Below are 27,829 nucleotides of genomic sequence, written 5' to 3'. Positions count from 1 at the left end.
CAAGAGTTATTTTTGTGTCTAGTTGCTAATAATAGTGCACTAGGCCTTAAGTTAAAAGTTTAGCTTCGCATTAAACGCCTATCCAGTCAATAAAGGAGATTTAGGTAGTGACTCAAGTGACTCAAATCCCTATTTTGTTCATTTCCAAATAGCCCTTTAAATTATTTTAAATCTAATAAATTTACATTTTTATTTATTTTGATGTAGTTATTATTGCATACTATTAAATGTTTTAAGAACCAACCTACAACCGTTATAGCGCTGGTTGCCCGGGCAACCGCTGGAGCTACTGGGAAGAGGAAATAGCCACTCCAGCTCCGAGATCGCTACGGTATGCGATACATGGCATTTCCTGTCAATGTAAATAGACAGTCGGCTGACATGGCTTCACTTACAATCCACTGCCTTTGAGTTAACAAAAGGACATCCAACGAAGCTTTCTCCATGAAAGAGCCGTTCTTCACTGCAGATGCATGCTGCGGTGGGTTAACGTGCTGATGTTAGCAAGCTAACATGGACCTTGGATCAATGCTGTACAACAGTTTGAAAGATGTAACGTGGAGCACGACGACACTACCTTTGGATAGACTTGTTAGTGCCTACAGACTGCCACAGATTGTGAAGTTGGACAGCGGTAAGGTTTGTCCTGAGTTGTGTTTGTGTTGTGTGCAGCAGCGGCAGCTGCGCGTGGGCGGTCGCGCTCCTGTGGAATTCCAATCATTAGCCGATTCGCGCGCTAGGCTAACGCGAGCCTTCACTCTATGAACACACACAGCGGAATACCTTTAAACCGGGGGCTTTACTGACATCACTTTACACAGTCTACGTTACAAGTGGTGCGTTTTTAGTTGCTCTGAATCAGTTAAAGACCAAACAGCCAAATAAAAGGCAGAAAAGTGAGGCACGAACGTTAGCAAGCTAACGCACATTAGCCAGAGGCCAGAGTGTTAAATAACAGACTGCATGCAGTCAAACACCGACCTTATAACTTTTAATTTTTATCATCTATTACAAAACTCATTGGTTTTCCGAACTAGACTGCAACCTCCTCAATTCTTAAACTTTAGGTGCGAGAAATACTCAAGAAATTAAAATATGTAAAGCACTAAAAATATAACGTTACACTTGTTTATAATACGTTGTTTATTTATTATAAAGTGCTTAAAAAGTAAGCTCTAAGTGCTGTTGTGTGTGAGCTGAGTTCAGTGCTGTGTGTAAAGATGGAGGAAGTCATAATATCAGAGGAACTAGATCATTATCATTATGGGAACTGGGGCACTAGCCTATCATTAGACTCACTAACTAAACCCTTATGCGCTCATTGGGTACAACAGAGCTAAAGGCACACAAAAGTAACCCATCTCACCTATTAGTTTGTGTGAATGCTCTGCTTACAAGTACTTTGTCATTATATAAGTAGATTAAAGTTTGACCTTAGTGTTTTTTGCAACTGCTGTTCTTTAGATCTGTTTCATTGTGGACTTAATTATATCCTTAAGCTTGTTGCTTCTTTGCTCTGATTTTCATTTTGACAAAACGACACACTATTAAGGTCACTGTTTCATACTGATGTCCTATTGTGTTTTGCCTCAGGGGAATCGGTGGAAGGGCTGAGAGAAAATGACTACCTCTTGATTCATTCATGCCGGCAGTGGACCACAATTACCGCCCATAGCCTAGAGGAGGGCCATTATGTCATCGGACCGAAAATCGAGATCCCTGTCCATTATGAGGGTAAGCCATTCAGTTGTTGTAATGCAGCATGTACTGTTTTAAGAAACATCTTCTGTTCTTTCTGACACCTTATGTATTTTATGCAAGTAAGACAAAGGAAATAAAAGTTAGTCAGCTAGGTTTCACTGTTTTATTGCTACTTATTAAAACAGAAAACGCGAAGATCTGTGCTGTTGTATTTCCCATCTGCTTTTAGTTGGGAGTTCATCAGCTAATTGGTCTTTTCATATTGACATTCCTCTCTGGCTGTGGAGAGGGTCAGTTGGCCACTTAAAGGAAACAAGACCTTCCTTAGAATTTAAAACCCCTGGATTTGATTCATACAGACCTAGTTAACAGTCTATTTTACTACTTTCTCTGGTGCAGTGTTTTTATATAATTTGTCCAATTATTATTTGGTTTTATTTCAGTTCAAGGAATAAAAAGGAACAATTATATAAATTAATTATATCCAACTCTAAATTGGAGTTGTTTATTATGCCCAAATGTATATAATTTATTTCTTTGCTTTCCACGGAAATGGCCTGGCTTGAAATCCAATCTATTTATGTTTTGGTTACTGAAATGAACATATTGACTCAATGCTTTATCCTTGTCATGATGTTAAATAATGGCTCTGTTTTACTATATGTCACAGGCCAGTTTAAGCTGCTGGAGCAGGACAGGGACATTAAGGAGCCTGTGCAGTACTTCAACAGCGTGGAGGAAGTGGCCAAAGCATTCCCTGAGCGAGTTTATGTCATGGAGGAAATAACCTTCAATGTCAAGGTCTGGTTTTGTGCTCACCGCAGCCACTGTTTGATTTAGACCTTTATCAGGATGGATCTCAGGCATTGTATTTGTAATTTCAAATACCGATTTGCCTTAATGTTAAGATTGGCGGCAGTCAAAGGTCTTCTGTATGACTAGCATTATTTGACTACATCTTTTTTCAGTGATCTGTTCAATTGCTTATGTCTTTCTCCTAGATGGCATCAGGAGAATCCAATGAGGACACGGAAGTCTACAACATCACACTGAGCACTGGGGATGAGCTGACACTAATGGGCCAGGCTGAGATCCTCTATGCCAAAACATCGCGAGAAAAATCACGTTTCAACACTCTCTTCAAGCGCATCGGCAAGCTTAACTCAATCAGTAAGCTTGGTCGTGGAAAGATGCCCTGCCTAATCTGCATGAACCACCGCACCAATGAGAGCATCAGCCTGCCTTTCCAGTGCCGTGGTCGCTTCAGTACCTGCTCCCCACTGGAGCTGCAGATGCAGGAAGGAGAACACACTATTCGCACAATCGTGGAGAAGACCAGGTTACCCGTTAATGTCACGGTGCCCAGCAGCCCGCCACGTAATCTGTATGACCTCCATTTGATCCGCGAAGGCCACAGATACAAGCTGGTCAACATCCAGACTAAGACAGTAGTCGTGTGTTGTGCGTTACGTTCAAACAAAATACTGCCAGTGCATTTCCCCTTGCATGTGTCCACAGCACTGCCACGTTTACTGGTGCCTGAAGGGCTGCTTCAAGGAGAAACCTGGCTGGAGACAGTGGTCCACCGCTGGTTTGCTTACTGCCAGGAGCAGTTCGACATTGACGACTACTCTAGGGCAGTGCGTGACGTGCGGGTGGACTGGATTGAGGACGGCAAGAGCCCGAAAAAAAGTAGCGCCGGAGGAACGGGATGTGGGAGCGCCATCTGCAACAGCAGTGGAAGCGGGAGCAATGGCTGCCCCTCACATGTGCATTTGCCAAGCTCTCTAAGTTCAGCCCGCGATGAGCTCACACAGTCATTTCATCGCCTGTCTGTCTGTGTGTACGGAAACAATCTTCATGGGAACAGCGAGGTGAATCTTCAGGGTTGCGTTAGCTTATGTGGAGATTGTGTGCCAGCAGAACCACCGGATGCAGATTATCTGTTCCCTGAGCTGCTGGAGAGTTCTTCAGGCTCCCTTAAACCAGACGTGCCATACGAGGAGCTTTGGTTGGATCATGTTAAGAATTCTGGACCTGTTCTAGACCACATTGAGGGTGTCCGGGGAAACTCTACTGTCTCTGGCTGCACGACTGTACTGCCATTCTCCACAGCAGGTCCTACAAGTGCACTGCTTGGCACAGATGTCATTCTACCTCCACCACCAGTGCCTCCAAAGTCTGAAGCTGTGAGTTCATTTTTACTTGATTAATCTTATCAAATAAATGAAGCCTTGGGGAGCATAAGAGACTTCTTTCAAAAGCATTTAAAGAATTTTACCGACTCCAAACTATTAAACGGTAGTGTATACTATTTTTGATAATATGTAGCAAATATCTGGGTTCAGATGGTCATGGAAAACAATTTGTGTAGAGTTAAACTTGCTTGCAAGCAATAGTGATTTGTGAGTGAATTGTTCTTTTGAGACAGTTATTTTGGTTTAGGCAAGGGTTAACAAAATAGTGAAAGATTCACCAGCAAAACAGACTGAATAAAAACATTTCTAAAAATCCTTATCCAATAAAACACAAAAGACTGAAAGTCATTGATTGGAAAAAGTAGGAAACCTGAATATAAAGTTTACAAAACTGTTTGTAGAAATCTTAATTTATTGATACGCCTGATCAAAAAATCTGATGTTAGGGCTTTTTGTCTGTCACACTCACAGATAAGTCAAAGTTTATTCTGTGCTTACATAGTGACTTATTTGTGTACTGTTGGTCAATCCCTGAAGGTCTAATTGTGTTCCAAGTAGGAATAAAGGTTAGCATTGGGTTAACCTTAAAGTGTTTAAGGCCTAGTTGATACATTTGCACAGTCTGTCTCAAGAAATCTGTTTCCATTCACATTTTAGAGCCATTAGTTTGTTTTTTTGTCACCTTTGCAGGTGAAGGAGGAGTGCCGATTGTTGAATGCTCCACCGATTCCACCGAGAAGCTCCAAGCAGGCAAGCTCAAGCAGTGCCACAGTGCCATACCCTCCTGCCAAGCCACGTCAGACAGATACCCGCTCCCCAAGCCCAACACTATCCTATTACTCGTCCGGCTTACACAACATGTGAGTTACACACTGTTTTGATTGAACATTAGTTTTTGTGAACTGCACTAGTTATGACTAAACTATCCTTTTCTACCTTCCCTGTTATCCATCTCTCAATAGAGCTGGAGAGGGCGAATCTCAGAGTGAATCAGATGATCAGAACCACGCATGTTACCCATGTAACTGGATCAGACCAGATCCCAGTGAAGGCTCCAAGCCTCTCCCTTGCCTCAATCCTTCGGTAGATGCCTCTTTCTCCCGCCTTTCCTGGCCTAACGATTTCTCTGGGGGTGAATCGTATAAAGGTGAGGACTTCCCGTCGCCTCACTGCCGGAGTTACTCTAGTTATCCTCGGAAGAGGACCCCTGGTACTCCTAAGGCTTGTCCCTCAGGCTTGTTAGACTTCGATAGGCGAGCAAATTGTGAGGGAAGTGCTGTGGCCTCCAAGGCCCAACAGGTTTCCCAGTCTGCACAGCTTTGCACCAAGTCCACCAGCTATACCATGGAAATGTGCAGAGACAAATCCACAGAGGAATGTAACACTAAGCATAGCCAGTCCTGCCCTATCTTGCCTCCAAGAACCCCTAAATATAACGATACAAAGAAAGATGCTGAGCCTGCTATTACAGCCACGGCCGATGTGGACGTCCTGGAACTTGAGTCCAAAAGCTGCTTGCTTGAAAGGCCGCATCACGGCACTACAGATGTATTCTCCATTTCCTGTCCTGGAGCTACAGGGTTGTCTTGGCAACCACCAAGTAATCTATCAGGTATCTCCATTGAGGAGGTTTCTAAGTCACTACGGTTTATTGGTTTGTCAGATGATGTTGTCTCTTTGTTTGTGCAAGAAAAAATTGATGGAAACTTGCTCCTGCAGCTAACAGAGGAGATTCTGTCAGAAGACTTTAAGCTAAGCAAACTTCAAGTGAAGAAACTCATGCAGTTTATTAATGGCTGGAGGCCCAAAATGTAAGGCTGAACAAAAGCAAGGCAGTCAAGAGCAAAACACATGCAATTTGCTGCAGCAGCAAATATTTGGTCTTCAGTATTGCATTAGACAGTTTTGTATCTCAATGCTATGCAGTCTTGTAATATTGTAATAGCCATTTTGGTTAATATATACATGTATATAAATCTATATATTGATTGCTTTGTGTATTAACCTGTACCCATTTATGTAATCTCTCTGACCTTATGGTACCTGCACAACAGACTTTATTTGCTCAAACCCAAAGCCTTTGGGAAAAACCTGAAGCTATTCTGACCCAATCCAACTGTGGCCTAAGTTTCTTTTGTTGTTGATCAATAAAGATGATTAACAATTGATTAGGTAATTTCTTTACTTATTGTAGACTAACTGTAAGACTAACTTGTTGCTTTACCATATTAAGAACTAATATTTGAACCCCATTCAAATGAAATGATCCTTAACCACTAACAACGTGTTATAACTTGGTTATGTCACTGGCTCACTGTAAATTAAAATGCTCCCATCATTTTTACCCCAGTGATTGATGAAAGCTGATGTGTCAAACAAAAGTGAAGATGAAGTCTTATCCTTTTATATCTGTTCAAACACTTTGGTTTTGTAGGCTCCAGTATGACAATGACACATATAGATGTTGTATTTGATGGCTGGATGCCTTTAATGCAGTGCAATGGAAATTGACAAACTCTGTGCTACAGTTTTTTTTTAGTTTTTTTTTTAAAAATAAACATCACTTCATAAACAATCTCTTTAAATTTTGCAGTATAGCTAAACATTGCTATAAACCTGTGTCTTTTGATAGTAGCTGCGGGTCTATAATCCTTCACAATTTGAGAAAAGGTTTACAAAATTTGAAAAATACAAAAAAAACTTCATTATGCCACCCACTAGTTGGTTCAAATCCACGGTTCCCAGCCTACCCACACCCTGCCCAAAATATTAGGGTCAGTTGCTTGATCGAGCAAGCAATCTACCTGATCTTCAACACTCAGATCTTTCTCATTGTGTCGAGCTCGTATATTGTGTTGTTCTTCTCCTCGAGCAACAGCCAACATTCCTTTATACTCCGGGGTCTTCTCAAATCCGAGACAAACCTCTTCACTAGAACATTAACCAATCAACATGGTTAGAAATGTCTTTCTGTATAAGATACGACTGGTACATTCTTATTTTGTCCATGAAGAAAATGGTTTTAAAGACTTTACAAGAATTAGAATGAAAAGTAATCATTTAAGTAATCAAGTGGTTGAACTTAATTACAAAACATCATGATATGTTGCCAATGTAAATGTTTAAAACAGCCAAGTTTATTTGCCAGAAAGGTTTTTGTGGTTGGACCTACCTTGTTATAACCGAGGGATTGGCTCCCTCTAGCTTCCGGCGAGCAAAGTTGACCTTCTGTAGAGGGAACCAGTTTATTTCTTTGGTGTTCACACTCTCTGTCCAGGTACCTCCTTTCTTCAGCTGCTTCAGCTCAAAGTTCTGAAACACGAGGAATAATGGTTGTCTTTCACAAGTCGCCTGCCTCTTTGATACTGATTCAGTAATGTCATAGCTTGTTATAGACATCAACTCTTAAGTGGGAAACTAGAAAATGGAAAATGTGAAACATGTCTACGATGAGGACAGATCACTTCAATGATTACTCAATGGGCTATGTGGCAAAAAGGAAAGCAAGCTATTTGTTTCTGTTTGCAGGCTTAAAATCTGCTTTGAGTTGTTCTACCTTCCAGTCCAGTGAAGGCTCCTTCACAAACACATCCATGGTGTTGAGCAGCAGGTCTGGGTCATCTCTGAAGGCTCGCAGTGAGTGTACCATCACACTCTGGATGAGGCCAGACTCGCCCATGGGTCGCATCAAGTTCATAAACTGCCGTGTCAGTCTAAATGGCATCAGTTCAGGCACTGGGAGGAACTACATGCAACAAAGTTATAGTCAAGCTGTTTATCAATCTTTTATCTCTAAATTAGTACAGTAACTGTTTGTAGCTGTGCTTTCGTCACCTTACAGACTCATTGTTCGGTCAGTCAAACATACTAATGAATACAAGACAAAACACCCACCTGTGTGGCTGATCCAAAAGCATGACCAAAGTCAATGCCGATCATGCCGCCCGTCTCCGTGTTGATCATGAAGTTAGAGAGATGCCGATCACCAATGCCCAGAATCCAGTGACTGACACAGAGCACAGCATGAGAGCTGCTGAAATGGGACCGCAATGAAAGGAAGGCTTCAGGTGTGGTACTCATCCTTACAAAAGCACGCCTGAAAACAAGCATTCATGGCATCATTAATTCCTTTTAGACTTTGTTCAAATGTGACACTGATGGTATATTTGTCCTATGTATAATGCAGAGAGAAATTATGGCATACTTTAACAAGTCATCAGGCACTATCTGCTCAATTCTCCTAAAGTTGTTCACAGTGTCCACTCGTTTTGCTTTCCTGTAGTGAATCAAATGTAAGTGGATTAAGTATTAATATAATTTATACAATGATAAGTCATATTTTATAGCCATTGTAGAATACTGAGTCACATTGACCCATGACAAGTGGTTAAATGAACTGACAACTTACTTGTAGAGTTCAGCATATCGTCTAATGCCTTCCACCTTCCCAGCAACTTTGCTGATCCAGTCATCATATAAGTCATTGGGCCTAAAATACATTAAAACAAAGTAACACTTGATTCACTCAATGCAGAGTATTAATGGCAAGGTATGAAGGCATAAACCTTTTGCTTTATTTGCTGAGGAACATGAATAAATATTCACTTCATGATTGTCTTCTGCTCCTGTTCAGTCCTTCTGCTGGAAAGGAAGTCCTTTAGAGTGCAGGTGTTCTCCATCCACTCAATCAGGCCAATCCTGTAAATGTCAGCAGACATTTGTTAACAACCCTTAAAAAACAGTTAAGGACAGCCCAGCACACAAGTTGAATCAAGAGAAGCCCATCCTAGTACCTGCTGCTGATGGGAATGACCTGGTAAGTGCGGACTGCCAGGCTCCGCTGAGAACAGGCAGTGTCCTGACTGAGAATCATGTTCATCACGCCAAAGAGCTGCTCGATGCGCTGGTCCTGCCGCAGGTCCTCCCCGCCCTTCACTAGGAACGGATAATCCCGCTCGTCATCTCCTCGTATGATGATACGCTTCGGCCGTCGAATAGATGCCATAACCTTTACCTAAGGTTGGGTAGATGAAATGTAATACACTGAAAGATACATGTCAAAATGACACCTAATAATGATAACATTATTCCTCGTACCCTTTCATCGAAACCTGTGATCTTGGCATGATATTCAGGCAAAGGCTTCGATTTGCCATCATACTGACCTGTAGAGGGAAGACCAGAACCAGTTGACTTCAAAAGACAAACACTTATGATACATGCAGAACTTTATTAAAGTGATGAGAAACAAATGACATGATTTACGAAAAAGTAAAAGTAAGAAAGTTTTGAACTAACCTGGTACCTCCAGTTCATTTTGAAGCATTTCTGCTTTGAAGCTGCTTAGCCAGGGTGAATATTCCTTCATGTTGCCTGGTTCCTTCTGGAAACCTTTCATGGAGGCGGCCATGTGGTCCACCTGCTGAAGGAAATTCTTATCCTTTCGCCTTTCATACAACTTGGACCCACCAGCACCAAGCAGCTTCTCCACTTCTTTACAGTATTTCTGTGACAGGCACATACAGTAAAAATGTAATGTAACAGTAGACCAAAAATATGTATCCATTCAAGAAATACAGAGAAACAAGCAGAGATCTGATTAATTATCTTCAATCAACAGAAGTAGTAGAAGGTAGTTTACATATAAAACATATAAGACTACTGTAATATTTCACTCTAATAAAGAGTATTAGTAATGATTATTATTATATAGCACAACTGTAAAATTACAATAATAATATCCTAATGGCTGTCTTAATTTCTTCATTTCAACAGTTAAACCATCAAGCTTTTATTTTGGAGGAAAACCACAGGGAGCCCTTAAAGGTGCTCTTTTGTTGAGATCTGGTTTATAAGCATTTCTTATTACAAGTATGGGAAAAAAGTTGTCACATGTTGCATTCCCAAATGCACGTTATAAATGACCCAAACTCAGAGCAGATGTAGAGATGAGTTTGTGCAGAGCAGCATTTACTGCCAACCAAGCCACTCTGTGATGCTGAAAATATTGGATAATGAGCTGCGTGCATGTAAAAAAAAAACAGCACTGCGCTTCACTCGGAAATATGCATCACATACATTTAATTTAATTGCAGGCTTTGTGATTTGATATTGTATGAGTACTGTACACAAGTATAAGAACTCTAAGTTGTAACCTGAATGAATTTTCTTCGGAAAGATCCAAGTCCTGGAGACTTTGAATCACCAAGCCATCCAGTCATTTCCTCGCAGAGCTGCTTCGTTTTCTTTGCGTCCATGTTTGGTTTGTCCAGTTGATTCTTCACCTCACCCCACCAGTCCTGCCAAACCATTACTTGAGAATCAAAACTACCACAACAGGCCATAAAACTGTCATGTCCCAGTAAGTTGAAGAGAAAGTGTTTAATTTCTGTGCCACTAGAGGCACCGACTGAACCTGCATCTGTTTAAGCAGCTCGAATGGGCTTGACATCTCAAAACTGGTTCAACCAATGGCACTTGGAGTTTGGGGCAAGACTCATAGGGAAAAGGACTTTTGTACCTTGAAAAGCATGTCAGGGTTGGTAAGTTGCTGAAGGGAATCTACAAACTCTTGAATGACGCCGCCTTTATCCAGTAATGACTTCAGCCTGGAACACAAACAACAGTTTTCACGTCTCAGTACCAGGAAGGCCAAAGTCACTGAACAAGACCTTTACATACTTCTCAACAAACTCCCGGTTCCTCTGACCACTTGCAGACTCCTCAAAGGTGTAGCTCTCTCTGCTGATCATGTACGGGTAGATGAGGGCTTGAGGATAGCATTCTGCGATCTCCTCTATAACATGCTGAACTGCTGTGGCCTGTGGTTTGTCAAGAAGAGCCATCATTTGACTGATCCAGCCAATCAGCAACCAGCAAGGCACACTAACAACCTAAAATGGCAACAACAACAAAAAGAAAAGAAGAGAAAAGCAGTTTGCTCAAAATGTAATACTTCACGAGGAGATGAATGATGAGGCATTGCTATTGAAATCTTTAGCTTTGCTAAATGTATTAGATATTTACAAATGCCATTTTCAGATTCACCAAAGTAGTTATTTATGTTGGCCTTATTCATTCATATTTACCTTTTCCCCTAAAATCTCTAATCTCTAAATATTAAACCATGTAAAAAATATTATGCTAAGTGGACAAATTCTTCTGGACCATCTGTGGTCTCCACTTTGCATCAGGGTTTATTTGCCATATTTGCTGATTGACACTACTGTACATGAATCCTAAAATCTATGAACTTAGGGCAGCAAATGATCTCACACCTCTCTGACCATCAGGTCCAGGGTTTCTGCAGGGTACAGTTCTACTAGCTGCAGTAGACGCGGAAACTTGAGCCTGGCCTCATCTGAGTTGAGCTTCAGAGCCTTCAGCATCATCTTTACTACATGTCCAGGCAAGGACTGCAGCTTAGAACTGATTTCTAGAATCAAACAAAGGTATTGTTGTAAGTACATCAACTTGCACTTTAACCCACTACCTGCATGCATGGAATCACAAAAAGACATTATAAATCCTGTGAGACATTTGTAGGGTACTCTGTATTTACGAGAGCAGTTGGGTGCTGTACTGGTCTCACCCTCTTCTTTCTGTTCGCTCACTCTTAGTCTTCGGTCACAGAAGTTGACCAAGGTCATGTAGGCCTCCACAATACCATCTGTGTGCACATGCTGCTGGCTGAAGGACTGCTCTTCCTCTTCTGCCTTACGTGCAGCACTTCGCAACAACTCCAGAGCCTGCATCTGCAGACCCTCTACCACCTGAGCAGAAAAATAACACCCATGATCCAAACTGGGGTGAAAAAAACCAAAGCCCGTCTACGGAAAGCCTGTTCACTCCAACGCCCTATTAAGTCTTATTGGTTGTAGTTCCAATCAGAGTTCCACTGGGGGGCGCTCGCCATGAGTGCAAAATGAATGGGAGTCAATGGGGCTAGACGGCTAAATTTGTCTCTTTCACCCGATTGCCGTTGAGAAATCTCAGATTGATTTGTAGGTTTTGCAAGTTCAACATGGGTTATAGGTCGAAAGTTGAATGAACGAGGACTTATGTCCTTTCGATTTCTTACAGGTTGAGTTGTTGTTGCCCATAACACGCTAGCATTCTGCTAATGAACGCTGATTGGTCAGTGAAGGACTGATTACGACTAGAGATACCGATTGATGGCATCGTGGCATCCGAAGCGGGACCAGAAACAAACAAAACAAAAACTCTTCTAGCACGTGTATTTACCCGTGTCAGCTGTGTTGTCGATGCCTCGAGAGAAAAGAAAGTGCAGAGCGCGAAAGCACCAAAGTGACTGAAGGATTGCCGTAAAGCAGTATCTCTGGTCGTACAATGTGTATGACGTCATTGACATTTTGAAAGACTTTTTAAAGCAAATAAGTGACTCTAAAAAATCTAACACCAAGCAATGTGTAATTTCTTTGCATCCCCTTTCGAAAACAACATTCAAATTACTAGACAAAAATTATATCCTGAGAAAAGTGGATTTTGAGGCGTATAGCGCCATAGACCTCCATTCATTCTGCACTCGTCCTGTGAGCGCCCTCATATGGAACAAGAGTGGAACTGCAACCGGAAGTTTATTGAGTGGCACTTCTCCCCTCATTAGACTTTCTCTGGAAAAACTGTTATCAACAGCTAGAGCACAAGCAAACATGCAGTTATCAAAATTATGGCAAAATGATTTTTCATCTTCTTTTTTTTTTCTTTTTAGAAATACCATAGGTAAATGGCAGATGTCATTAAAACAGCTCTTTAATGAATTAGCATGTTATTAATTTGTGCACTAACTGTAAGCATAAAAATCTTGATTTCAGACATTGGACAGGCTCCTACTAAATTAATGATATTTCAAAAATATTTCTTCAGGAGGCAGAAACGTATTTGTTCACCTGTTTAAAATGGTGCAAACATTTACATTACCGTTTGGGATCAGTAATATTTTTGTAAAAAATAAATTAATACTTTTATTCAGAAAGGACACACTCAATTTTTCAAAAGATTTCGATTTCAAATAAAACTGATCTTTTGCACTTTCTCTTCATCTTGATCAAATCAACATATTAGAATGATTTTTGAAGGACCATGTGACACTGAAGACTGGAGTAATGGTGCTAAAAATTCAGCTTTGCCATCACAAGGATTTTAAAATATATTAAAATACAAAACAGTTATTATAAATTGTAATATTTCACATATTGCATTTTTTTAACAAATGATTCTTCTTTCAAAAAAAAAAATCTAAACTCTTACTGACCCAAACTTTTGAATGATAGTGTATCTGCACCATGCTGCTGATCCTTGCTTTTTCATATTGAAGACATTCAAAATGTACAGAATAAATGCCAAAAATACATCTAAATAATCTCTAACAATTGTAATCTGTGACTTCAATAAGCAATACATGCCAGAAAGCTATGTCTTAATAACTCATTACCTGGGTGACAGATGAGGCCATTGAAAGCTGGAGAATCTTTTGTACTTTATCTTCCCCGAGAGTCTCTAGAGCAGAGGGACTGTGATCTGCAGCGCTGGCCATGAGGTCATAGGTGGTGCCCAGAAGGATCTTCTGGTCACGGAGCATCCGAGCAGATGAGCCTTCACTCTGTTTCTCAGCATCCACTGTAAAATACAGTAATGCGTCAATCATGAACTCGGACTGTGACAAGGGTTGAAATGATGTGTAATCTATATGATAAGAGTGGATGATTCATACTCAAAAGTGGAACAGTCTTGAGCAAAGCATTAATCTTTTCAGCAGATCCAAGGCCTGGAATTCTTCTGTGAGTGAAACGGCTGAAGCTGTGGACCCAGCGGAGCAACCAGGCACCATCAGTCTTTGCATCACGGTGAAGTTCCTTCAACAGCTTGGATGCCACCGGAAAGTTATTCTGTCAACAAGAGTAACACATTACTTTCTGCTTGTTTCTTAAAAGTCATATTGCAGGTGGTTTTAACATGAAGCATTTGATAAGCTTGAATGACTGATATTGAAAACAATTAGATATCTATTCGGTCCCCTACTAGGCACCAACACTGATGTTTGAAAACCCTGAGCACCTGTTTCCATGCACTGTTTGCCATTTGGAGTTTCATGTTGAATTTGCAGCTCTTCACCAGCCCTCCGGGTTCCTCTCCGCTCGCCTGCTCCGCACCGTCCACCTCCATGCTGTTTTCAGGGGTGGAAGTCAGCCTCTCGAGAATCTTATCCAAGAAGAAACAACTAAAAAACAAAGATGAAAGCATGGTTGGGACATTTGTATAACTCCATAATCAAGCTTTACAGCTCTTCAGACTTTTCAAGGTGGTGAACCATTTCTTCACTATAATAGCATTGAGAAATCTTTATTCCCAGTGAGGTGTTGTAAAGTAGCAGTAAATCACCGAGATGTGATGATGTCATCCCAAACATTCATGGGGTCCAGTTTAGCATCCGGGTAGCTGCTGGTCCATCGTCTGATCATGAACTTGAGAGAATTCACTGAGACTGAGAGCAACAAGATACAGTGATAATTTAGTCTGCTGAAAGCCCACAACATGGTTATAAAACTTCAAGCGTTCAACCAACCTTACTAAGATCAATTACTCACCCTCTCCAGTGATATAATTCAGGAAGTCTTGGATCTCCGTCAGAGCTTGGACAGACTGTAGCACAGTCAGACGGCTGCGGTTCAGCAGTGGGTCGATACTTGAGTAGTTCTACATGATACCATGTAATGTGGAAAGAAAAATCAGGTATGTAAATATATGCCTTTTGTTGAAGAAAGGGAAAAACCCCTCTTTACAGGACAGATCACATAGGGACAAATAGAAGCTGTGTGTGTCTGTCTGCATGCCTATGTAACATCCTACCCTCTGTGAAACAACTCAATGGTTTGAAACTGACCTGCATGAAGACTTGCATGCAGTTATTGGCATAGTATTTGGCTCTGTCATAGTCCTTTTGCAGGATGTACAGTAGACTAAGTTCCTGACTGTAATGGGTCTCCATGATGATCTTGTGCTCTTCCATCTTCATGGCAGCATCGACAAAGCTCAGCAGATCCTGAGTTCCTTCGCCCAGCTGCAACTGCTTCAACATACTACGCATCATGTACTGCAGGTATGTTTCCTATTAGAGAAATAAACAGAAGCAATTACTGCAGGATATTATATTATTTGATAATAGGTGAGATTCCAGATAATATGATTAGTTACTCCTTGTGGTGACACAACCATGAAAAAATTGCTCAAATTGAAACTGCTCAAAATTACTTAAAAATCGTACCACATAAAATGGCTCTGTCCACATTTTTTCTAGTTTGACGGGTGAGTTGTCATCAATGTTGACTGTGGCACAGTACTGCAGAGATTTCCACTCTGTCAGGTGATTATAGGCTTCCAGCGCAGCAATCTCCCAGAAATCTTTCTCAGTGTTTGTGGGCTCTCCATCATTCCAGTCCTCTTTGTTCAAAGCCTGAATCAAAACAACACGTCACAATTAAATTGATAAGATCAGATATAAAGCACTTTTGCATTTAAAGAAATTCAGATAAATGTTCTTAGTGTAAATATTAAATATTCATAAATTAGAATTCTCTGTGGGGTGTCAGAATATACCAGTTTTGACAATGACCGTGATATTTAAAAAATAAAATATTGACGTAATGTTGATACTTCATAAATAATCCAGTGGCAGTAACATCTGGTTGACACTCCAATATAGTAGGTATGCAACTGAATGCTGGCCGTTGAAGACGACGGTGTGTAGCTACTACTGCCACAGAAAATCATTGGTAACACTTTATTTCGATGGTTCACTTTAGACATTCTACTTACTAAGTAACTTTGCAAATACATGTCAACATATTCTACTACCCAAATCCTAACACCTAACACCTAACCTAACAGTTGACATGTAGTTGCAAACTTACTTATAGTTAGTAGAATGTCTAAATTGGACTATCAAAATAAAGTGTAACCAAATCATTTCAGAGGAGAGGACAGATGAAAGCGAGACACTTCCTCGCAATACGAAAAAAGCTTTCCATTCTGGGAGTTTTTTTTACTTTTGGACTCTTTTTTTTGTACAGTTATGGTTAGAAACTCTCTGCCTCTCTACACTTGTATAGTGATTCAGTTAAAGATGAATTTGACTGATAGCATTATGTTTTTTTTTTCAATTTTCTATCATTTCTATAGTCATTGTGATAATATTATCATGAATTCTTTTGGCCACTATAATCATGTAGTGAAAATCTGATATTGTCTTATTCTCTAACAAACATTTAAAAACATTTAAAGCAAAAAGCATATTCTGAATCTGTTTATGTTCCCATAGTGTGTTTGTAACCAAGAAAACACATCAATACCTCATTGTAGAGCTTCACAGCTTCAGCATAATCACTCTTTGCTTCTGCTTGCAGGGCCGTGAATGTTATTGACTTTGTACCAATCTTGCCTCTAAAGATTCCCCTGACAACATCATAATCTCCCAAAGACCTGTAAAGTCTACAGAGGAATATGAATCAGTATAGAACTGATGAACGCTTCGAACATTTATGAGGGAGTTTTGATCTTACTTGGCGAGGTGGATCCATCTTTCTGTGTCAGGTGGCAGCTCTCGTTTGCCTCGAGCTCGTTTCGAGGGAGGTTCCTCTGATGTTCCAGTGCCATGAAGCAAACTTTCCTCCAGTAACAGGATGCCCATGGGCTGCTGCAGACTGGCGAGACAGCTGGCACTGACAAGAGCCGGCTCAACACCAAGAAGGGCCTTATGATGATAACTCATATCCTGTAATGTATAAAATGTGTTTGCATACAGGAAAATAATACAATTAACAGGACAACAGTCTTACTTCAAGATTTGTAATATTCAAGCTCTGTTCAGCCCTAGTGAGATGCCTTGTTCACTAGCTTATAAACAGAGCCATTGTGTCTTATCTCTTATCACAAGTGTGTACACACCTGCACACAAGAAATGAAAGGGGGGAAGTAGACAGTGCTCATGTTGAGGAAGGTGTTCAGGGTCTGCACTAGATCCTTTAGAATGTTGCTCGTTTCTTTACTAGACTTGGATTTCTCCAGTTCAACCAGCACCCCAGCAAACAGTGAGCTGAACAGCTGCTTCGCCAGTGTGGCATCCCTCTGTAAAACAAATTTAAACAAAAACTTTGATTCTGTTGTGCATTTTTTTATATTCAGTCAATTACTTTCAAACACATCTTGACCACATTGTTATAATAATCCTGAATCACAGTGAACCTGTGCCAGAGCTTGTAGTGGGGCGATGAGGCTGCTGTACTGAATCTGAATATCAGGAAGATCTCCAACTCTATAGCTGCGGTACAGTGTGACCTGAGCATCCTGACGGATCTTCAGATCTGCTCTTCTCTTCTATACAACACAGAAAAGAGAATATAGTAATAAAAAAACTCAAACAAATTATAATGCAAATGTCTATCTATAAAAAAGAGCTACCCTTTCTGTTCTTTGGGACTGGATTTCCTTCTTGGCAAATCTGATGTTCTCCTTTTCTTTATCCTTTAGAAATCTCCTCCTGAGCCTCAGAATGTCTGCATGCCGCTCCCGTTCAGCTGTTTGAAAACCAACCAACACAGAGTTTCACTGCTGTGGAAGTCTCTACTGCTTAATGCTAGTCAAGTCTAACCTTTAATCATAGGGAATTGCCAGAAATCAAATGTATTCACGCATTCTCCTTTATCTTTGGTGACTGACCTGCACTTCGACTGTCTGTCTCGTCACCTGCAGCGGTGAGCCTTTTAGAGCCAAACCCTGCACCCACGGCTCTCCAGGAAGCTTGGGGCCGCTCTGATCTCTTTTTCTCAAACACCAAGAGTGACGATAAAGAATCAGATGAAAGGGAATAATCAGCCAGGGTGTCCACACTACTCCCGGTTAACCAGTTATATGCTGAACGGCGTCCTGAAAGAATAGATGTTTATTATTACACAGAAAGATATAGTGAATTGTCATTAGTTATCCTTCAAAAAGAAATTCCTTTTCTACAGATCTGAGTCTATGGTTACAAAATCCACTGAATAACACTATATAGGTGAACTAAAACTCATTTTATTTTCATGAGGTACCTGCACCAGGAGCCAGAGTCTGGGAGAACTCCAGGGACGTCTGTGTGGCCCTGATCTGACCGCTTATTGTGGATGCCTGGCTTCCTGCAGCCTCTGGACCCTGAGTGCCAGGGCCCTGGGTGGCTTGGGTCTCCATAAACATCGGCGTGAGGACTGTACTCCGCAAGCGCCAGTTAGAGTCTATTGTGTAGTCCTGGAATAGATGAGTAGAATTGAAAGCACTGAAATTATGGTCTGCAAAAACAACTTCCATTTGAATAAATCAAATACTAGGTATGATTACAAGAGCCAGGTAAAATACACAGCATGTAGATATGACTTTTGAAATGCGGTAATAAGTAATAGTTCTTACCTGGAACTTGCACTCAGAGAGTGGAAACTCAAACATGTTGCGTGTGAAGTCAGGGCTGTGACTGGTCATCTCGAGTAGCAGGTCAGTGGCCAGACTGAGGAACTGTTCTTCAATGCGGGATGAATACAGTGACTTCAGCACGACAAGCATGCGCTCCATAGTGTCTGGAGGTAAACGGCTCTCGTGACTCCAGAAATTGCGCACATAAAGCCTTAAAGAGAAATCACATAGGGATATAAGAAATTATTTTAGGGTGATTAATGAGGAGATTCAAATGCTAATGCATTTGTTATTCAAAGGTGTGAAAAAGTTTAATGAAATGATCAAAGCAGGCATCTAGTCTGCTTACTGTAAGCCATGGTTTTCATCTGTCAGCCCCTGGAGGAGACTCTCCCGAGCTGTACCGAGCACTTCAACAGAGGTGCTGTCTTCCCTGCTCTCAGAATCACTGCAAACACACCATTATTATACGCACACTACCGTTCGGAATTTGGGGTTACTGTGAGTACGATTTTTTTTTTCTTGAAGAAATGAATTTATTTATTCAGCATGAATGTACTAAACTGATCAAAAGTAACAGTAAAGACATTTATAATCTCAAAAATATTTCAAATAAATGCTGTTATTTTGAACTTTCTATTCATCAAAGAATCATGAAAAAAATGTATAACAGTTTCCTCAAAAATATTAAGCAGTTATCTGTTTTCAACACTGATGATAATAAAATGTTTCTTGAGCACCAAATCAGCATATTAGAATGATTATACTGACTATATCTGACACTAAAGACTGGAGTAATGACACAGAAAATTCAGCTTTGCCATTACAGATTTTATTTTGAAAACAATTATTTTAAAATATATTTTTTCACAATACTATCATTTTTACTGTATTTTGTCTCACCGACTTAAAATTTGTAAAATTTTAAATTAAAAATAAATTAAAAATAAAAGATAAAAAATCTTACCGACCCTAAACGTTTGAATGGTAGAGTGCATTTAATTTGTGATGAAATGGTAAATGCAAAACACATTCAATCATAAAACTCTAACTGTAACAACAACAAAAAAAGCTAAGAACCTCATGGGAACCATATAGAGAGAAATTAACAACAAAAGTCCTTTGTGTGAGATGAATGGACTGGAAAAGGGGAGGCTTGTAAAGTCAGTTACCTGTAGTTGTCCTGGATCCACATCAGGATGTCGTACATTCTCTCTCTGCAGACAGGAGAAGGATGAGACACAAATGCTGTGACAGTTCCCAAAATCTCCTTTAGCTCTTCTGGCTTCAGACATGCCAGGATCTTATGTATGATGTCCAGACAAACACGCTGTCTGGCTTCATCTCTGAAAGACACAGCGTGTGATATGAAGAGGGTTTATCTCAACTATAACACAAGTAAAACAATGGAGACGTGAGCTACTGCAGTATTAACTGACTTGTGGCTCATGATCTGTGTGAGGCCTTTGGTTTTCAGGTGCAGGAAGATTTCAGGGATGACATCAGCACGACTCAGCACACATTCAAGGCAGTGTGTCTTCAACATCCCATGCAGCTTTGGCAGCAAATAAAAAACAGGATTTACGAATCTGTGGAATATAAAAACAAACATTATTTACAGACATATGCTTTAGCTTTTACCGGATAAGACTAGATGGAAAAAAGATTTGATCTCACCGATCCACCAAAGGTGGGAAGTGTTTGGACACTTTGCTTAGGCAAACAATAAATTTGTCATCCACCTCCTTCTTCCTCAAATCCATGAGCTTTGTAATAGTGATATTCAATAAGGGCCCTTCATTTTGCTACCACGTAAAAAAACAAAAACAATAGTAAGTTTACTGGACACTACATTATCTAAAGACAACCATCATATTCCACAATAATACATTAAACGAAAGCTAAATAACTCTGGTGACAAATGTGATATAGTTTGGCAGGAACAAACAGCCACACATACATTTTCTCGCTCAGTCATGTAGTTTAGGATTAACCCAATGATCTCAGCAGCTGCTGAATACACCTCCTTATATCTGATGAATGATAAGTTGTTGGCCAGTGACTGGAAGTATCTATAAGAAAAATTGTAACAGAACAACATTGGTTTTAATACAAATTTACAATTTCAGAAAAAAAACATGAATCACATTTGTATGAGAAAATGAATAATAATAAAATACAATAAAAAAATTTTTTACCTGTCGTGCTCAATGCCACATGCAGCATCATAAGGAGGAAGATTATTGGCCATTGCAATACCTAAAAGCTGCAATCCAACAGAGTTATCCTTGCTGTTGGGATCTGTTCCAGCAAACCGTTCATATATCAAACTATAGGAGGAAAGGGGGAAAAAATCTTTAGGATTTTGTAATCCATCCACTCATGCATGGTCATATAGCCTGGCATCAAAAATCCAAGCCTGCAATCTCAGCAACTCTCAATTTGAAATATTTTCACTACATTTACAAACTACAGTTAATAAATAAAGTATATTAAGTCATTCAAAAATAACCTGGGCTGCTCTTTTTAAATTTCTAAAAGATTATATAATGATATAATAGAAGCATATCAAATGCTTCAGCTTCATGTCTGCATAATTGTTCATAACCATACAGTATGTCATAATTTGTGTCCTTCAATTCAATTTATTACGAACCAGGGAAAAAAGCAGCCTAAATGTCTGTTTTCTTACTCGTAGGGTATTGTGAGGCAGTCCTTCCAGCATTCCACAACTGTGCGGATGATCTCCAGATTGTGGCGGAAAACAGCCCGTTTGGTGTGGAAGCAGTTCTTAACCAGAAACCCAAGGAGCCTATTGGCCAAAACTTCATCTCTTGTGTTACCCTAAATGGTGAGAGAGATAAGGGAAAGAGACAAACTAGATTAAAAAGTATGCAACATACCTACATAATTTTCATACGCAGGTTTCTTTGCAAATAAAAGTACACGTACACACATACAGACAGATTGGAAGTCAATTTATAAAAATACCATCTCATACTTACTTTTGGTGTGGTCAAACTGGCCCATGAGAGGACAGTCACCACAATGTCCACGACCATAAAGTGAATGCCCTCTCCTCCATTGCTACTGGAAACCACCAGCTGCACCAGTGGGCCCAGCCAATGCTTCGCATACGGACGAAATATCTGGACATAAAGATGTACAATAAAAGCAACGCATAAACAACATATCAATAAATCCAGAGATATGAAAATGCTGAGGCAGTACCTCTTCAGTATTGATGATTAGTTTGGCTATGAAGAGTCTAATGTTCAGAGGGGTGGATGGATTGTCCAGCTTCCCCTGCAGGAACTTCATCCAGGGAGGAAGAACACTAGGTGTCACACCCTAAAACAATAAATAGCACATATCTGACAGTGTTCTCACAAAATCTAGGCAAAACTGTTAATGGCCATGAGGTCATGCTGAGACAGACCTCCTCTATTTTAGGGGTAATGTTGTTCCTTTGCATGTGGTGCAGTAGTGCCGTCATATTGGCCATACACTCATGTTGATTCAGCTCATCCATCTCCAGCTCCACAGTCTCATCTTGAGACACAACCTCCCTACGCTCCTAATAATGCAGACAGTTATTCATAAAATATTTATTATATAATCTTAGAGATAATATTCTGAAACGGATGACCTCTATTTCATAGAAAACTACTACAGAAGGACCTACTCGAGTCCTGCTGGAGCTGTTCTCGCCTGAAGGATTCTGGGAGTTGTAGGAGAAGCTCTGAACTCCAGTGGAGAAGTCAAACTGACTCATCTCCTCACTGAGACTGCTGTCTGCCATGTAGGACTGGGAGGAGAGGTATACAGGGGCATCTGAAAAAGAACAAGAGTTTTAAGAGAGCAGATGGCAGCCAGCACTGCTTTACAAGGAATATGCATGACGACAACAACAGCATTTTCATGAATATTAGTGGATGGCATTTATCTTTGTAAACATGCAGTTGTTAAAAAAGCTTGTGAATATCTCAGTCAACTCACCTCCGTTTTCTCCACTCACTTCTTTCCTGATCATGACATATTTCTTTTTCCTCTCAATAGGGACCTGTAAATGCAAGGAAACATGATACCAAACAACACAAAACAAGTACAAATATCATATTATATGTTTAAGAGCTTTACTTACATCAATCTCTATAGGAAAGTTGTACACCCTTTGTGTATCAATAAGGTTGTCAAATATGAACTGATTCTGGAAAATATCAAATGACAAAATTCACCTACAGAAAAGGTTATACTTCTATCAGAGAGAGTCTGTTTCACTAGGAATGTGTGTGTGCCTTTCTTATGTAACATGGTGACCAACAGAAAGAGTCATTTTTATGGTTATTTGATAAACTAGGCTGCCAAGAACATAAATGGTAAGTGAACAAATACCATACATTAATAAATGGAAAAAAAAAATTAATGAATTATCATGAATTATGAACTGCTTGTACACAATACGTATTGAGTTTTTTTTTCTCGCAGTAACAGACCTTGTCAGGTTTCTCAGTGAAGAGGAAGCCCTGATAGAACTTGGTCTCGTTGAAGCTGCAGCTGATCAGGGCGATGGTACAGTTATAAGCAGCACAGTGATACTGTCTCCTCAGCTCCAGCAGGACTGTCTCTCCTGCCATGTTCTCAGTGAAGGCCTCAAAACACAATCTGACATATATTGTATTGATCAGAAATTCTACTTTATTATGGCATTTTTGCAGTTTGCTCCAGAATTCCCAAGACTGAAGAAATGCAGTTGCGAGGGAAAGTGGAAGTTAAAGTTTTTAAAACACAGATAAAGCATTTATAATGTCGGAGCCATAGCCTTGCACACCGACATATAGCGCAACAGCACTTCGGGCGACCCAAGTTCGGGTCCCGGCTTGTGGTCCTTTCCCAATCTTGTACCTCTCTCTCCTCCAATACACTGCAATACTCTATAAATAATTAAGAATTGTCAATTTTAACTTCATGTTGACTTTAAGGACTTTATAAAAAAAAAAAAAAAATTGTGTTCCAGTCTAAGGAATTCTGTAGAAAACTATTCCTTTGGTAACATCAAAGGGGCACAAGAGTGTTAATAACACTTAATCAGCTGACCATATAAAGTGTGACCATATGCTCTTGAAGGTAAAAAAAGAAAATTGTCATATCACTCAACATACTTGAGGAGGTTCTTGGAAAGCTCGTTGCCTTCTGCACCGCCAGTGCCACAGAAGGCCTGGTTGATAGCAGAGTTTTTAGAATAGACTTCCTCTTTAGGCAGACGAGAGTATAACACCTCCAACAGCTTACAACAGCCAATCTTCATCATAATCTGACTCTCAAACACTGACTCCACAGACTGGAGGACATATGACAGGAAAGACACAATAGCAGAATGAATGAGTGAAAAGACAAAAAACATGTTTTGAATAGTGATGGGAGGAAAAAAAGCTTTTCAAAACTTTGAACCAATTGAATCATTTGCTTTGCAAAATGATTCAGTGTTTCAAAGCGTTCGAATTGCCACATGCTGATGACCTCTGCTGGTCAGAACGGTGTAAATGTAGCAAAAAAATCAGCTCAAACAAGCGTAAAACACTTTTTACACACTAAATGCAAATGGTTTTTTGAAAGTGCAATCTATTAAGTACAATTAACAACATAACCTGTCAACTAGAGCTCAGTAAGTTGTTTACGTTCATTATTAATAATTTAACGCCGTCACTCGTTTCGTGACACTTTGCAGAATCTGCTGTGTGCATTCATGTCTTCTGAAGGGAGGGTGGGATCTTATGCTTTTAAAGCTTCTATTACTAGCCACTCCGAAATTGCTTACCTTGCCTTTAAATATCAAGTGTTTTTATGATATGTGTTGTTTTGTTAAATTGTTATGGTTGTAATGGGTTTTTTTTTATGGAGAGCTTGGTTAATCAGGCCAATAAAAGACTATTAACTACAACTCTTGCTTTATTTTATACTAATGTGTTATTAAATGTATAAAAATGTATAAGACTGATTCAAGATCAGGTAAAAACCAGACATTTTACAGAAATTACCCCCTATAGAACATCCCCTAGCGGCGAACTATTGAAATTTCTAAACATTTCAGAACTGTTATGACGTAGCGAAGCCTCGTTTACAGAAATCATGTGACTTTGGCAGTTTGTAACGCGCTCCGAATAACTGTTTTGAAACAAATGATTTGCAAAGTTAAGCGCCTATCATTAGTTTTGAGCGCATCTGAATCGTTTTAAGTACAGTATACTCACCTTAGTGAAGCGTGCCTGTAGAGTAGACATGATTTCAGCAATATTAGTAATGAAGAACTGAGAGAGTGCCTGAGGGCTGCAGTAAGAGGCCAGTAGTAGAAGGACTCTGTCTATAAGACCCATGAGCATGGAGTTTGAAGGAACATCTTTGGCTTGAAATGACTGGTAGATAGTGCTGAGGAGAAGAACCTGTCTTTCCAACTGGGACCTGATATAGAGAAATAATATGCAACAAATGCATTTTAGAAATAAATCTATGAACTTTAAATAATAGACACATAAACAGGAATGTTTGGTACTTACTGGCGAGCAATCTTTTGAAAGCAGGTCTGAAAGAGTTCCTCCATGATATGTTTTTTATCCCGGCACAGAACTCTAGCCATGAGCTTCAATAACACAGGACTCTGAGACAGCTGCAGGGCCTCTAAAAACTGGCGTTACCAAAATGAAGGACTAATTATTATCATTTAACATAAAAGATACTTTTTTTATGTTCTCCCTGTTCACTCCAGATTTACCTTATTTAAAAAAAATTATTTAAATTACTGATTAAGCAAGGTATAATGAAATTGTAAAAGTGAAACAGTATCCATAGTCTTCGGAGTAGATAACTTGTGAGGATAATAAAAAAATGTACACTTGTAAAAAAACAACAACAAAAAAACTGATAATATAACAAATCTTTAAGAAACCAAATAAAATAAAGATGCAAAATATAGTCTTGGGTATAGGACCTATGTTACTTAACAAAAATTAGTTATATTTATTTTAAATATCGAAAATTACAGCACTTAAAGCAATATGATTTTTAAGAAGTCAAGAATCCAGAGTTTTAAATTGATTGGTTTGAGTTAAAAAGATTGGTTAGAGTTAGTTTCCAAAGTACATTCAATGGAAATTATAGCAGGTGAAATTAGGAGCAAAAGAATACTTTTTGAAAAGATATGGCCACCTCTGAAATGAAAGATTATAATATACTAAAAATGAATATCCAGTTTAAGCATCTCACTTTGCGAATGCAGTCCATGTAGTTGTTGCACTGAAGTGATCCCCGGGGGAATTCATCTGACTGCATAGGGAAATGTGTAGCCACCAGCGTCTCCAGAGCCCTCCTGAGCTCCTCCAGTGGCATGCTGGGTAATGCAGTGAAGAAGGGCAGCATGATCAGAGCCTGGCTCTAATCACAGAGAGAAAGACATGAAGAAATTAATATAGACTCCATTTGCCAAATGCCACAAACATGCACTGTTTCCAGATTTAGCTTTGGTCTTTACCATATTACAGTGTCAATGTAAAAAATAAAAATGCCACTACAAGAATAAGAGAAGACTATAATGTACAACTGGTGCAGATTGTCATGTATATTTGCAAAGTACAGAGTAAATTAAAATTTGACTGCTAAAAATTGGAAAAGATTACCTTGAGATTTAATGGCATAGATATATCTGTGAGAAGAGCAGTGAAAGTGGTGAACACAGCATTGAATGCTGGGTGATCTGTATTGGAGCATACAGAGGAATTTATCTGCAGAAAAAACGAAATCTTAAAATCTACTCCTGAAATTCCCATTCATGTAACCATTTTAGCTCTTCACAATGCACAGAAAATAAAGTATTATTGAGTATGTGGTACCTGGAGCACTTTGGCGAGCAATGACAGGACTGAAGTTTTGCTCTCTGGTGAGGCTGCAGGACCCTCCCACCATGGCCTGAGTAAATCCCACTCCTTCAGCACCTGTTCAGCCAATTGTGAGCCTTGGGACTTTCTGACAGAACGCTCACGGAAACTATGATCCAACATGCCGTTCAGCAACACACTAACCTAAAAAGACAGTTGGACAGGAAAACTTCAGATTTCAGTGCTTATGGAGAAAATGGTAAAACATCTAGGACTCATTTGTATTATTTGTCTAACCAATCAAGTTGGTTAGGTTCAGTCAAAATACGTGCAGAGAAACTAGAGTTTTATCCTGCTGGTGTTTTTGTTTACCAGAGATGCACTTCTCGAAAGCACCGTTGATCTGGCTGGATCATAAATACCACTGGGGCCAGTGGTTTCTACATTTTACATAGGCTAGCAATGCTTTTAGGAAACGTAGCCCAGTCTAGTTTGACGCCTCACCATGCTGGGGTTCTGGTTGGCTGCAGCCAGCAGCAGCGGCACTGTGCACTCCACACTGCGGAGTAACTCAGTATTCAGAGATGTCTGGAAGAGGCTGTAGAAGTACTCTCCGTGAGAGAAGCTGAGGAAGTGAGGATTCAGACTGCCAGAGAGAGGGACGGAGAGTGTAATGGTGTTCAGCAAAAGGTCAACCGTCTGTTCACTCTGAGTTGTTTAGGGAAACAAAAAAGACCGGTTTCAAGGTTGAACATGAACATTCTGTGATCTTCAATGTCTTACGGCTGGTTCTTAAATGATAAGACTAGAATCTTCAGACTCTGCACACTACACGGCTTGTAAACCCCGACTGAGACCAACTGGAACAGACCCGGTCTGTTTGGGCATGATCAGTCGTCACAACCAAATTACATTCATAATCGGCCTGACAGTCTTGTAATGTGTTCCCAGCTTTAGTCCTTCCCAGTAATTCAAACCACTTACCTGATTTCCCAAACAGAACGCCAACTGCACAAGACTGTTAGCCAATTTCCTGCTGCCAACATCCAAGGAGGGCAGAGACTTCCTTTCATTTCCAGGAGCTATGCTTTTATACACACTAGTGAGAAGTTTGGAGCCCAGAGAGTGACCGAAACCAGCATCCTACAGAGAACACATCCCAACCCAAGTCAATGTAACTATTACATAGACTGAACAGAATTACAATAACGTTGATTTGAGCAGTGTGTACCTGACTGTGCAGAACAGAGTTGAGCAGCCCAGACTGGTGAAGCTGCTTACAGGCTGAGAGTAAAAGATGCATGCTAGCATGGCTGTCTCTGGTGTCTGCCTCATACAGATCAATTGCACACAACTCCTCCACACTGTCCAGAACAATCAAGACACACACATAAAAACGATTTACTTCAATCACTAAAATCAGTAAAAACAACATTCCAAATCACTGCAACTGTAACCACAGTTTATAGCCTTTCTACAAATGTACGTTGAGACGTTAGGAAATAGGAGGTGTAATGGAATCAGGAAAAAATACAAACTGGATTTAAACTTTTGAGCACCACTGCGCAACGTGTCGGAGTATCTAGGTGTAAACATAACTTTATA

At 40.0% G+C, this 27,829-nt stretch overlaps 2 protein-coding genes across 2 annotated transcripts in view; one reads left to right on the top strand and one right to left on the bottom strand.

The window, feature by feature from the left end:
- The first annotated feature begins 265 nt into the window (after positions 1-265).
- On the top strand, positions 266-6,065 carry garem (GRB2 associated, regulator of MAPK1). The gene is made up of 6 exons (XM_082162145.1): positions 266-634; positions 1,594-1,734; positions 2,372-2,502; positions 2,703-3,890; positions 4,590-4,759; positions 4,862-6,065. The coding sequence occupies exons 1-6, from the start codon at positions 514-516 to the stop codon at positions 5,712-5,714; spliced, it is 2,604 nt and encodes an 867-aa protein (XP_082018271.1). The 5' UTR covers positions 266-513; the 3' UTR covers positions 5,715-6,065.
- Positions 6,066-6,363: 298 nt separating this feature from the next.
- prkdc (protein kinase, DNA-activated, catalytic subunit) overlaps positions 6,364-27,829 on the bottom strand; it is a 33,230-nt gene continuing 11,764 nt past the window's right edge. The window contains exons 34-86 of the mRNA XM_082162098.1: positions 27,456-27,588; positions 27,209-27,367; positions 26,729-26,932; positions 26,240-26,428; positions 26,027-26,131; positions 25,617-25,784; positions 24,911-25,038; positions 24,608-24,815; positions 23,519-23,697; positions 22,853-23,021; positions 22,501-22,566; positions 22,356-22,419; positions 22,042-22,190; positions 21,796-21,933; positions 21,588-21,707; positions 21,362-21,505; positions 21,049-21,200; positions 20,555-20,686; positions 20,317-20,428; positions 20,034-20,161; positions 19,796-19,945; positions 19,529-19,702; positions 18,706-18,804; positions 18,357-18,567; positions 18,005-18,197; positions 17,634-17,840; positions 17,376-17,491; positions 17,160-17,291; positions 16,863-17,042; positions 16,478-16,689; positions 16,268-16,406; positions 15,184-15,372; positions 14,803-15,027; positions 14,507-14,615; positions 14,301-14,403; positions 13,977-14,139; positions 13,633-13,807; positions 13,354-13,538; positions 11,491-11,671; positions 11,177-11,334; positions 10,581-10,792; positions 10,420-10,507; positions 10,055-10,198; positions 9,198-9,405; positions 8,997-9,064; positions 8,693-8,913; positions 8,505-8,597; positions 8,308-8,388; positions 8,104-8,175; positions 7,794-7,995; positions 7,456-7,644; positions 7,072-7,211; positions 6,364-6,830 (exon numbers count right to left, since the gene is read on the bottom strand). Coding sequence (XP_082018224.1) covers positions 6,626-6,830; positions 7,072-7,211; positions 7,456-7,644; positions 7,794-7,995; positions 8,104-8,175; positions 8,308-8,388; positions 8,505-8,597; positions 8,693-8,913; positions 8,997-9,064; positions 9,198-9,405; positions 10,055-10,198; positions 10,420-10,507; positions 10,581-10,792; positions 11,177-11,334; positions 11,491-11,671; positions 13,354-13,538; positions 13,633-13,807; positions 13,977-14,139; positions 14,301-14,403; positions 14,507-14,615; positions 14,803-15,027; positions 15,184-15,372; positions 16,268-16,406; positions 16,478-16,689; positions 16,863-17,042; positions 17,160-17,291; positions 17,376-17,491; positions 17,634-17,840; positions 18,005-18,197; positions 18,357-18,567; positions 18,706-18,804; positions 19,529-19,702; positions 19,796-19,945; positions 20,034-20,161; positions 20,317-20,428; positions 20,555-20,686; positions 21,049-21,200; positions 21,362-21,505; positions 21,588-21,707; positions 21,796-21,933; positions 22,042-22,190; positions 22,356-22,419; positions 22,501-22,566; positions 22,853-23,021; positions 23,519-23,697; positions 24,608-24,815; positions 24,911-25,038; positions 25,617-25,784; positions 26,027-26,131; positions 26,240-26,428; positions 26,729-26,932; positions 27,209-27,367; positions 27,456-27,588 — 8,071 coding nt within the window. The 3' untranslated portion in view covers positions 6,364-6,625. The remainder of the gene's footprint in view (positions 6,831-7,071; positions 7,212-7,455; positions 7,645-7,793; positions 7,996-8,103; positions 8,176-8,307; positions 8,389-8,504; positions 8,598-8,692; positions 8,914-8,996; positions 9,065-9,197; positions 9,406-10,054; positions 10,199-10,419; positions 10,508-10,580; positions 10,793-11,176; positions 11,335-11,490; positions 11,672-13,353; positions 13,539-13,632; positions 13,808-13,976; positions 14,140-14,300; positions 14,404-14,506; positions 14,616-14,802; positions 15,028-15,183; positions 15,373-16,267; positions 16,407-16,477; positions 16,690-16,862; positions 17,043-17,159; positions 17,292-17,375; positions 17,492-17,633; positions 17,841-18,004; positions 18,198-18,356; positions 18,568-18,705; positions 18,805-19,528; positions 19,703-19,795; positions 19,946-20,033; positions 20,162-20,316; positions 20,429-20,554; positions 20,687-21,048; positions 21,201-21,361; positions 21,506-21,587; positions 21,708-21,795; positions 21,934-22,041; positions 22,191-22,355; positions 22,420-22,500; positions 22,567-22,852; positions 23,022-23,518; positions 23,698-24,607; positions 24,816-24,910; positions 25,039-25,616; positions 25,785-26,026; positions 26,132-26,239; positions 26,429-26,728; positions 26,933-27,208; positions 27,368-27,455; positions 27,589-27,829) is intronic.

This window comes from Leuciscus leuciscus (genome assembly GCF_965113295.1).
Source record: "Leuciscus leuciscus genome assembly, chromosome: 2".
NCBI classification, from domain to species: domain Eukaryota; kingdom Metazoa; phylum Chordata; class Actinopteri; order Cypriniformes; family Leuciscidae; genus Leuciscus; species Leuciscus leuciscus.
The sequence above is the reverse complement of the archived record's forward strand: the minus strand, read 5'-3'. Positions and strand labels throughout refer to the sequence as shown.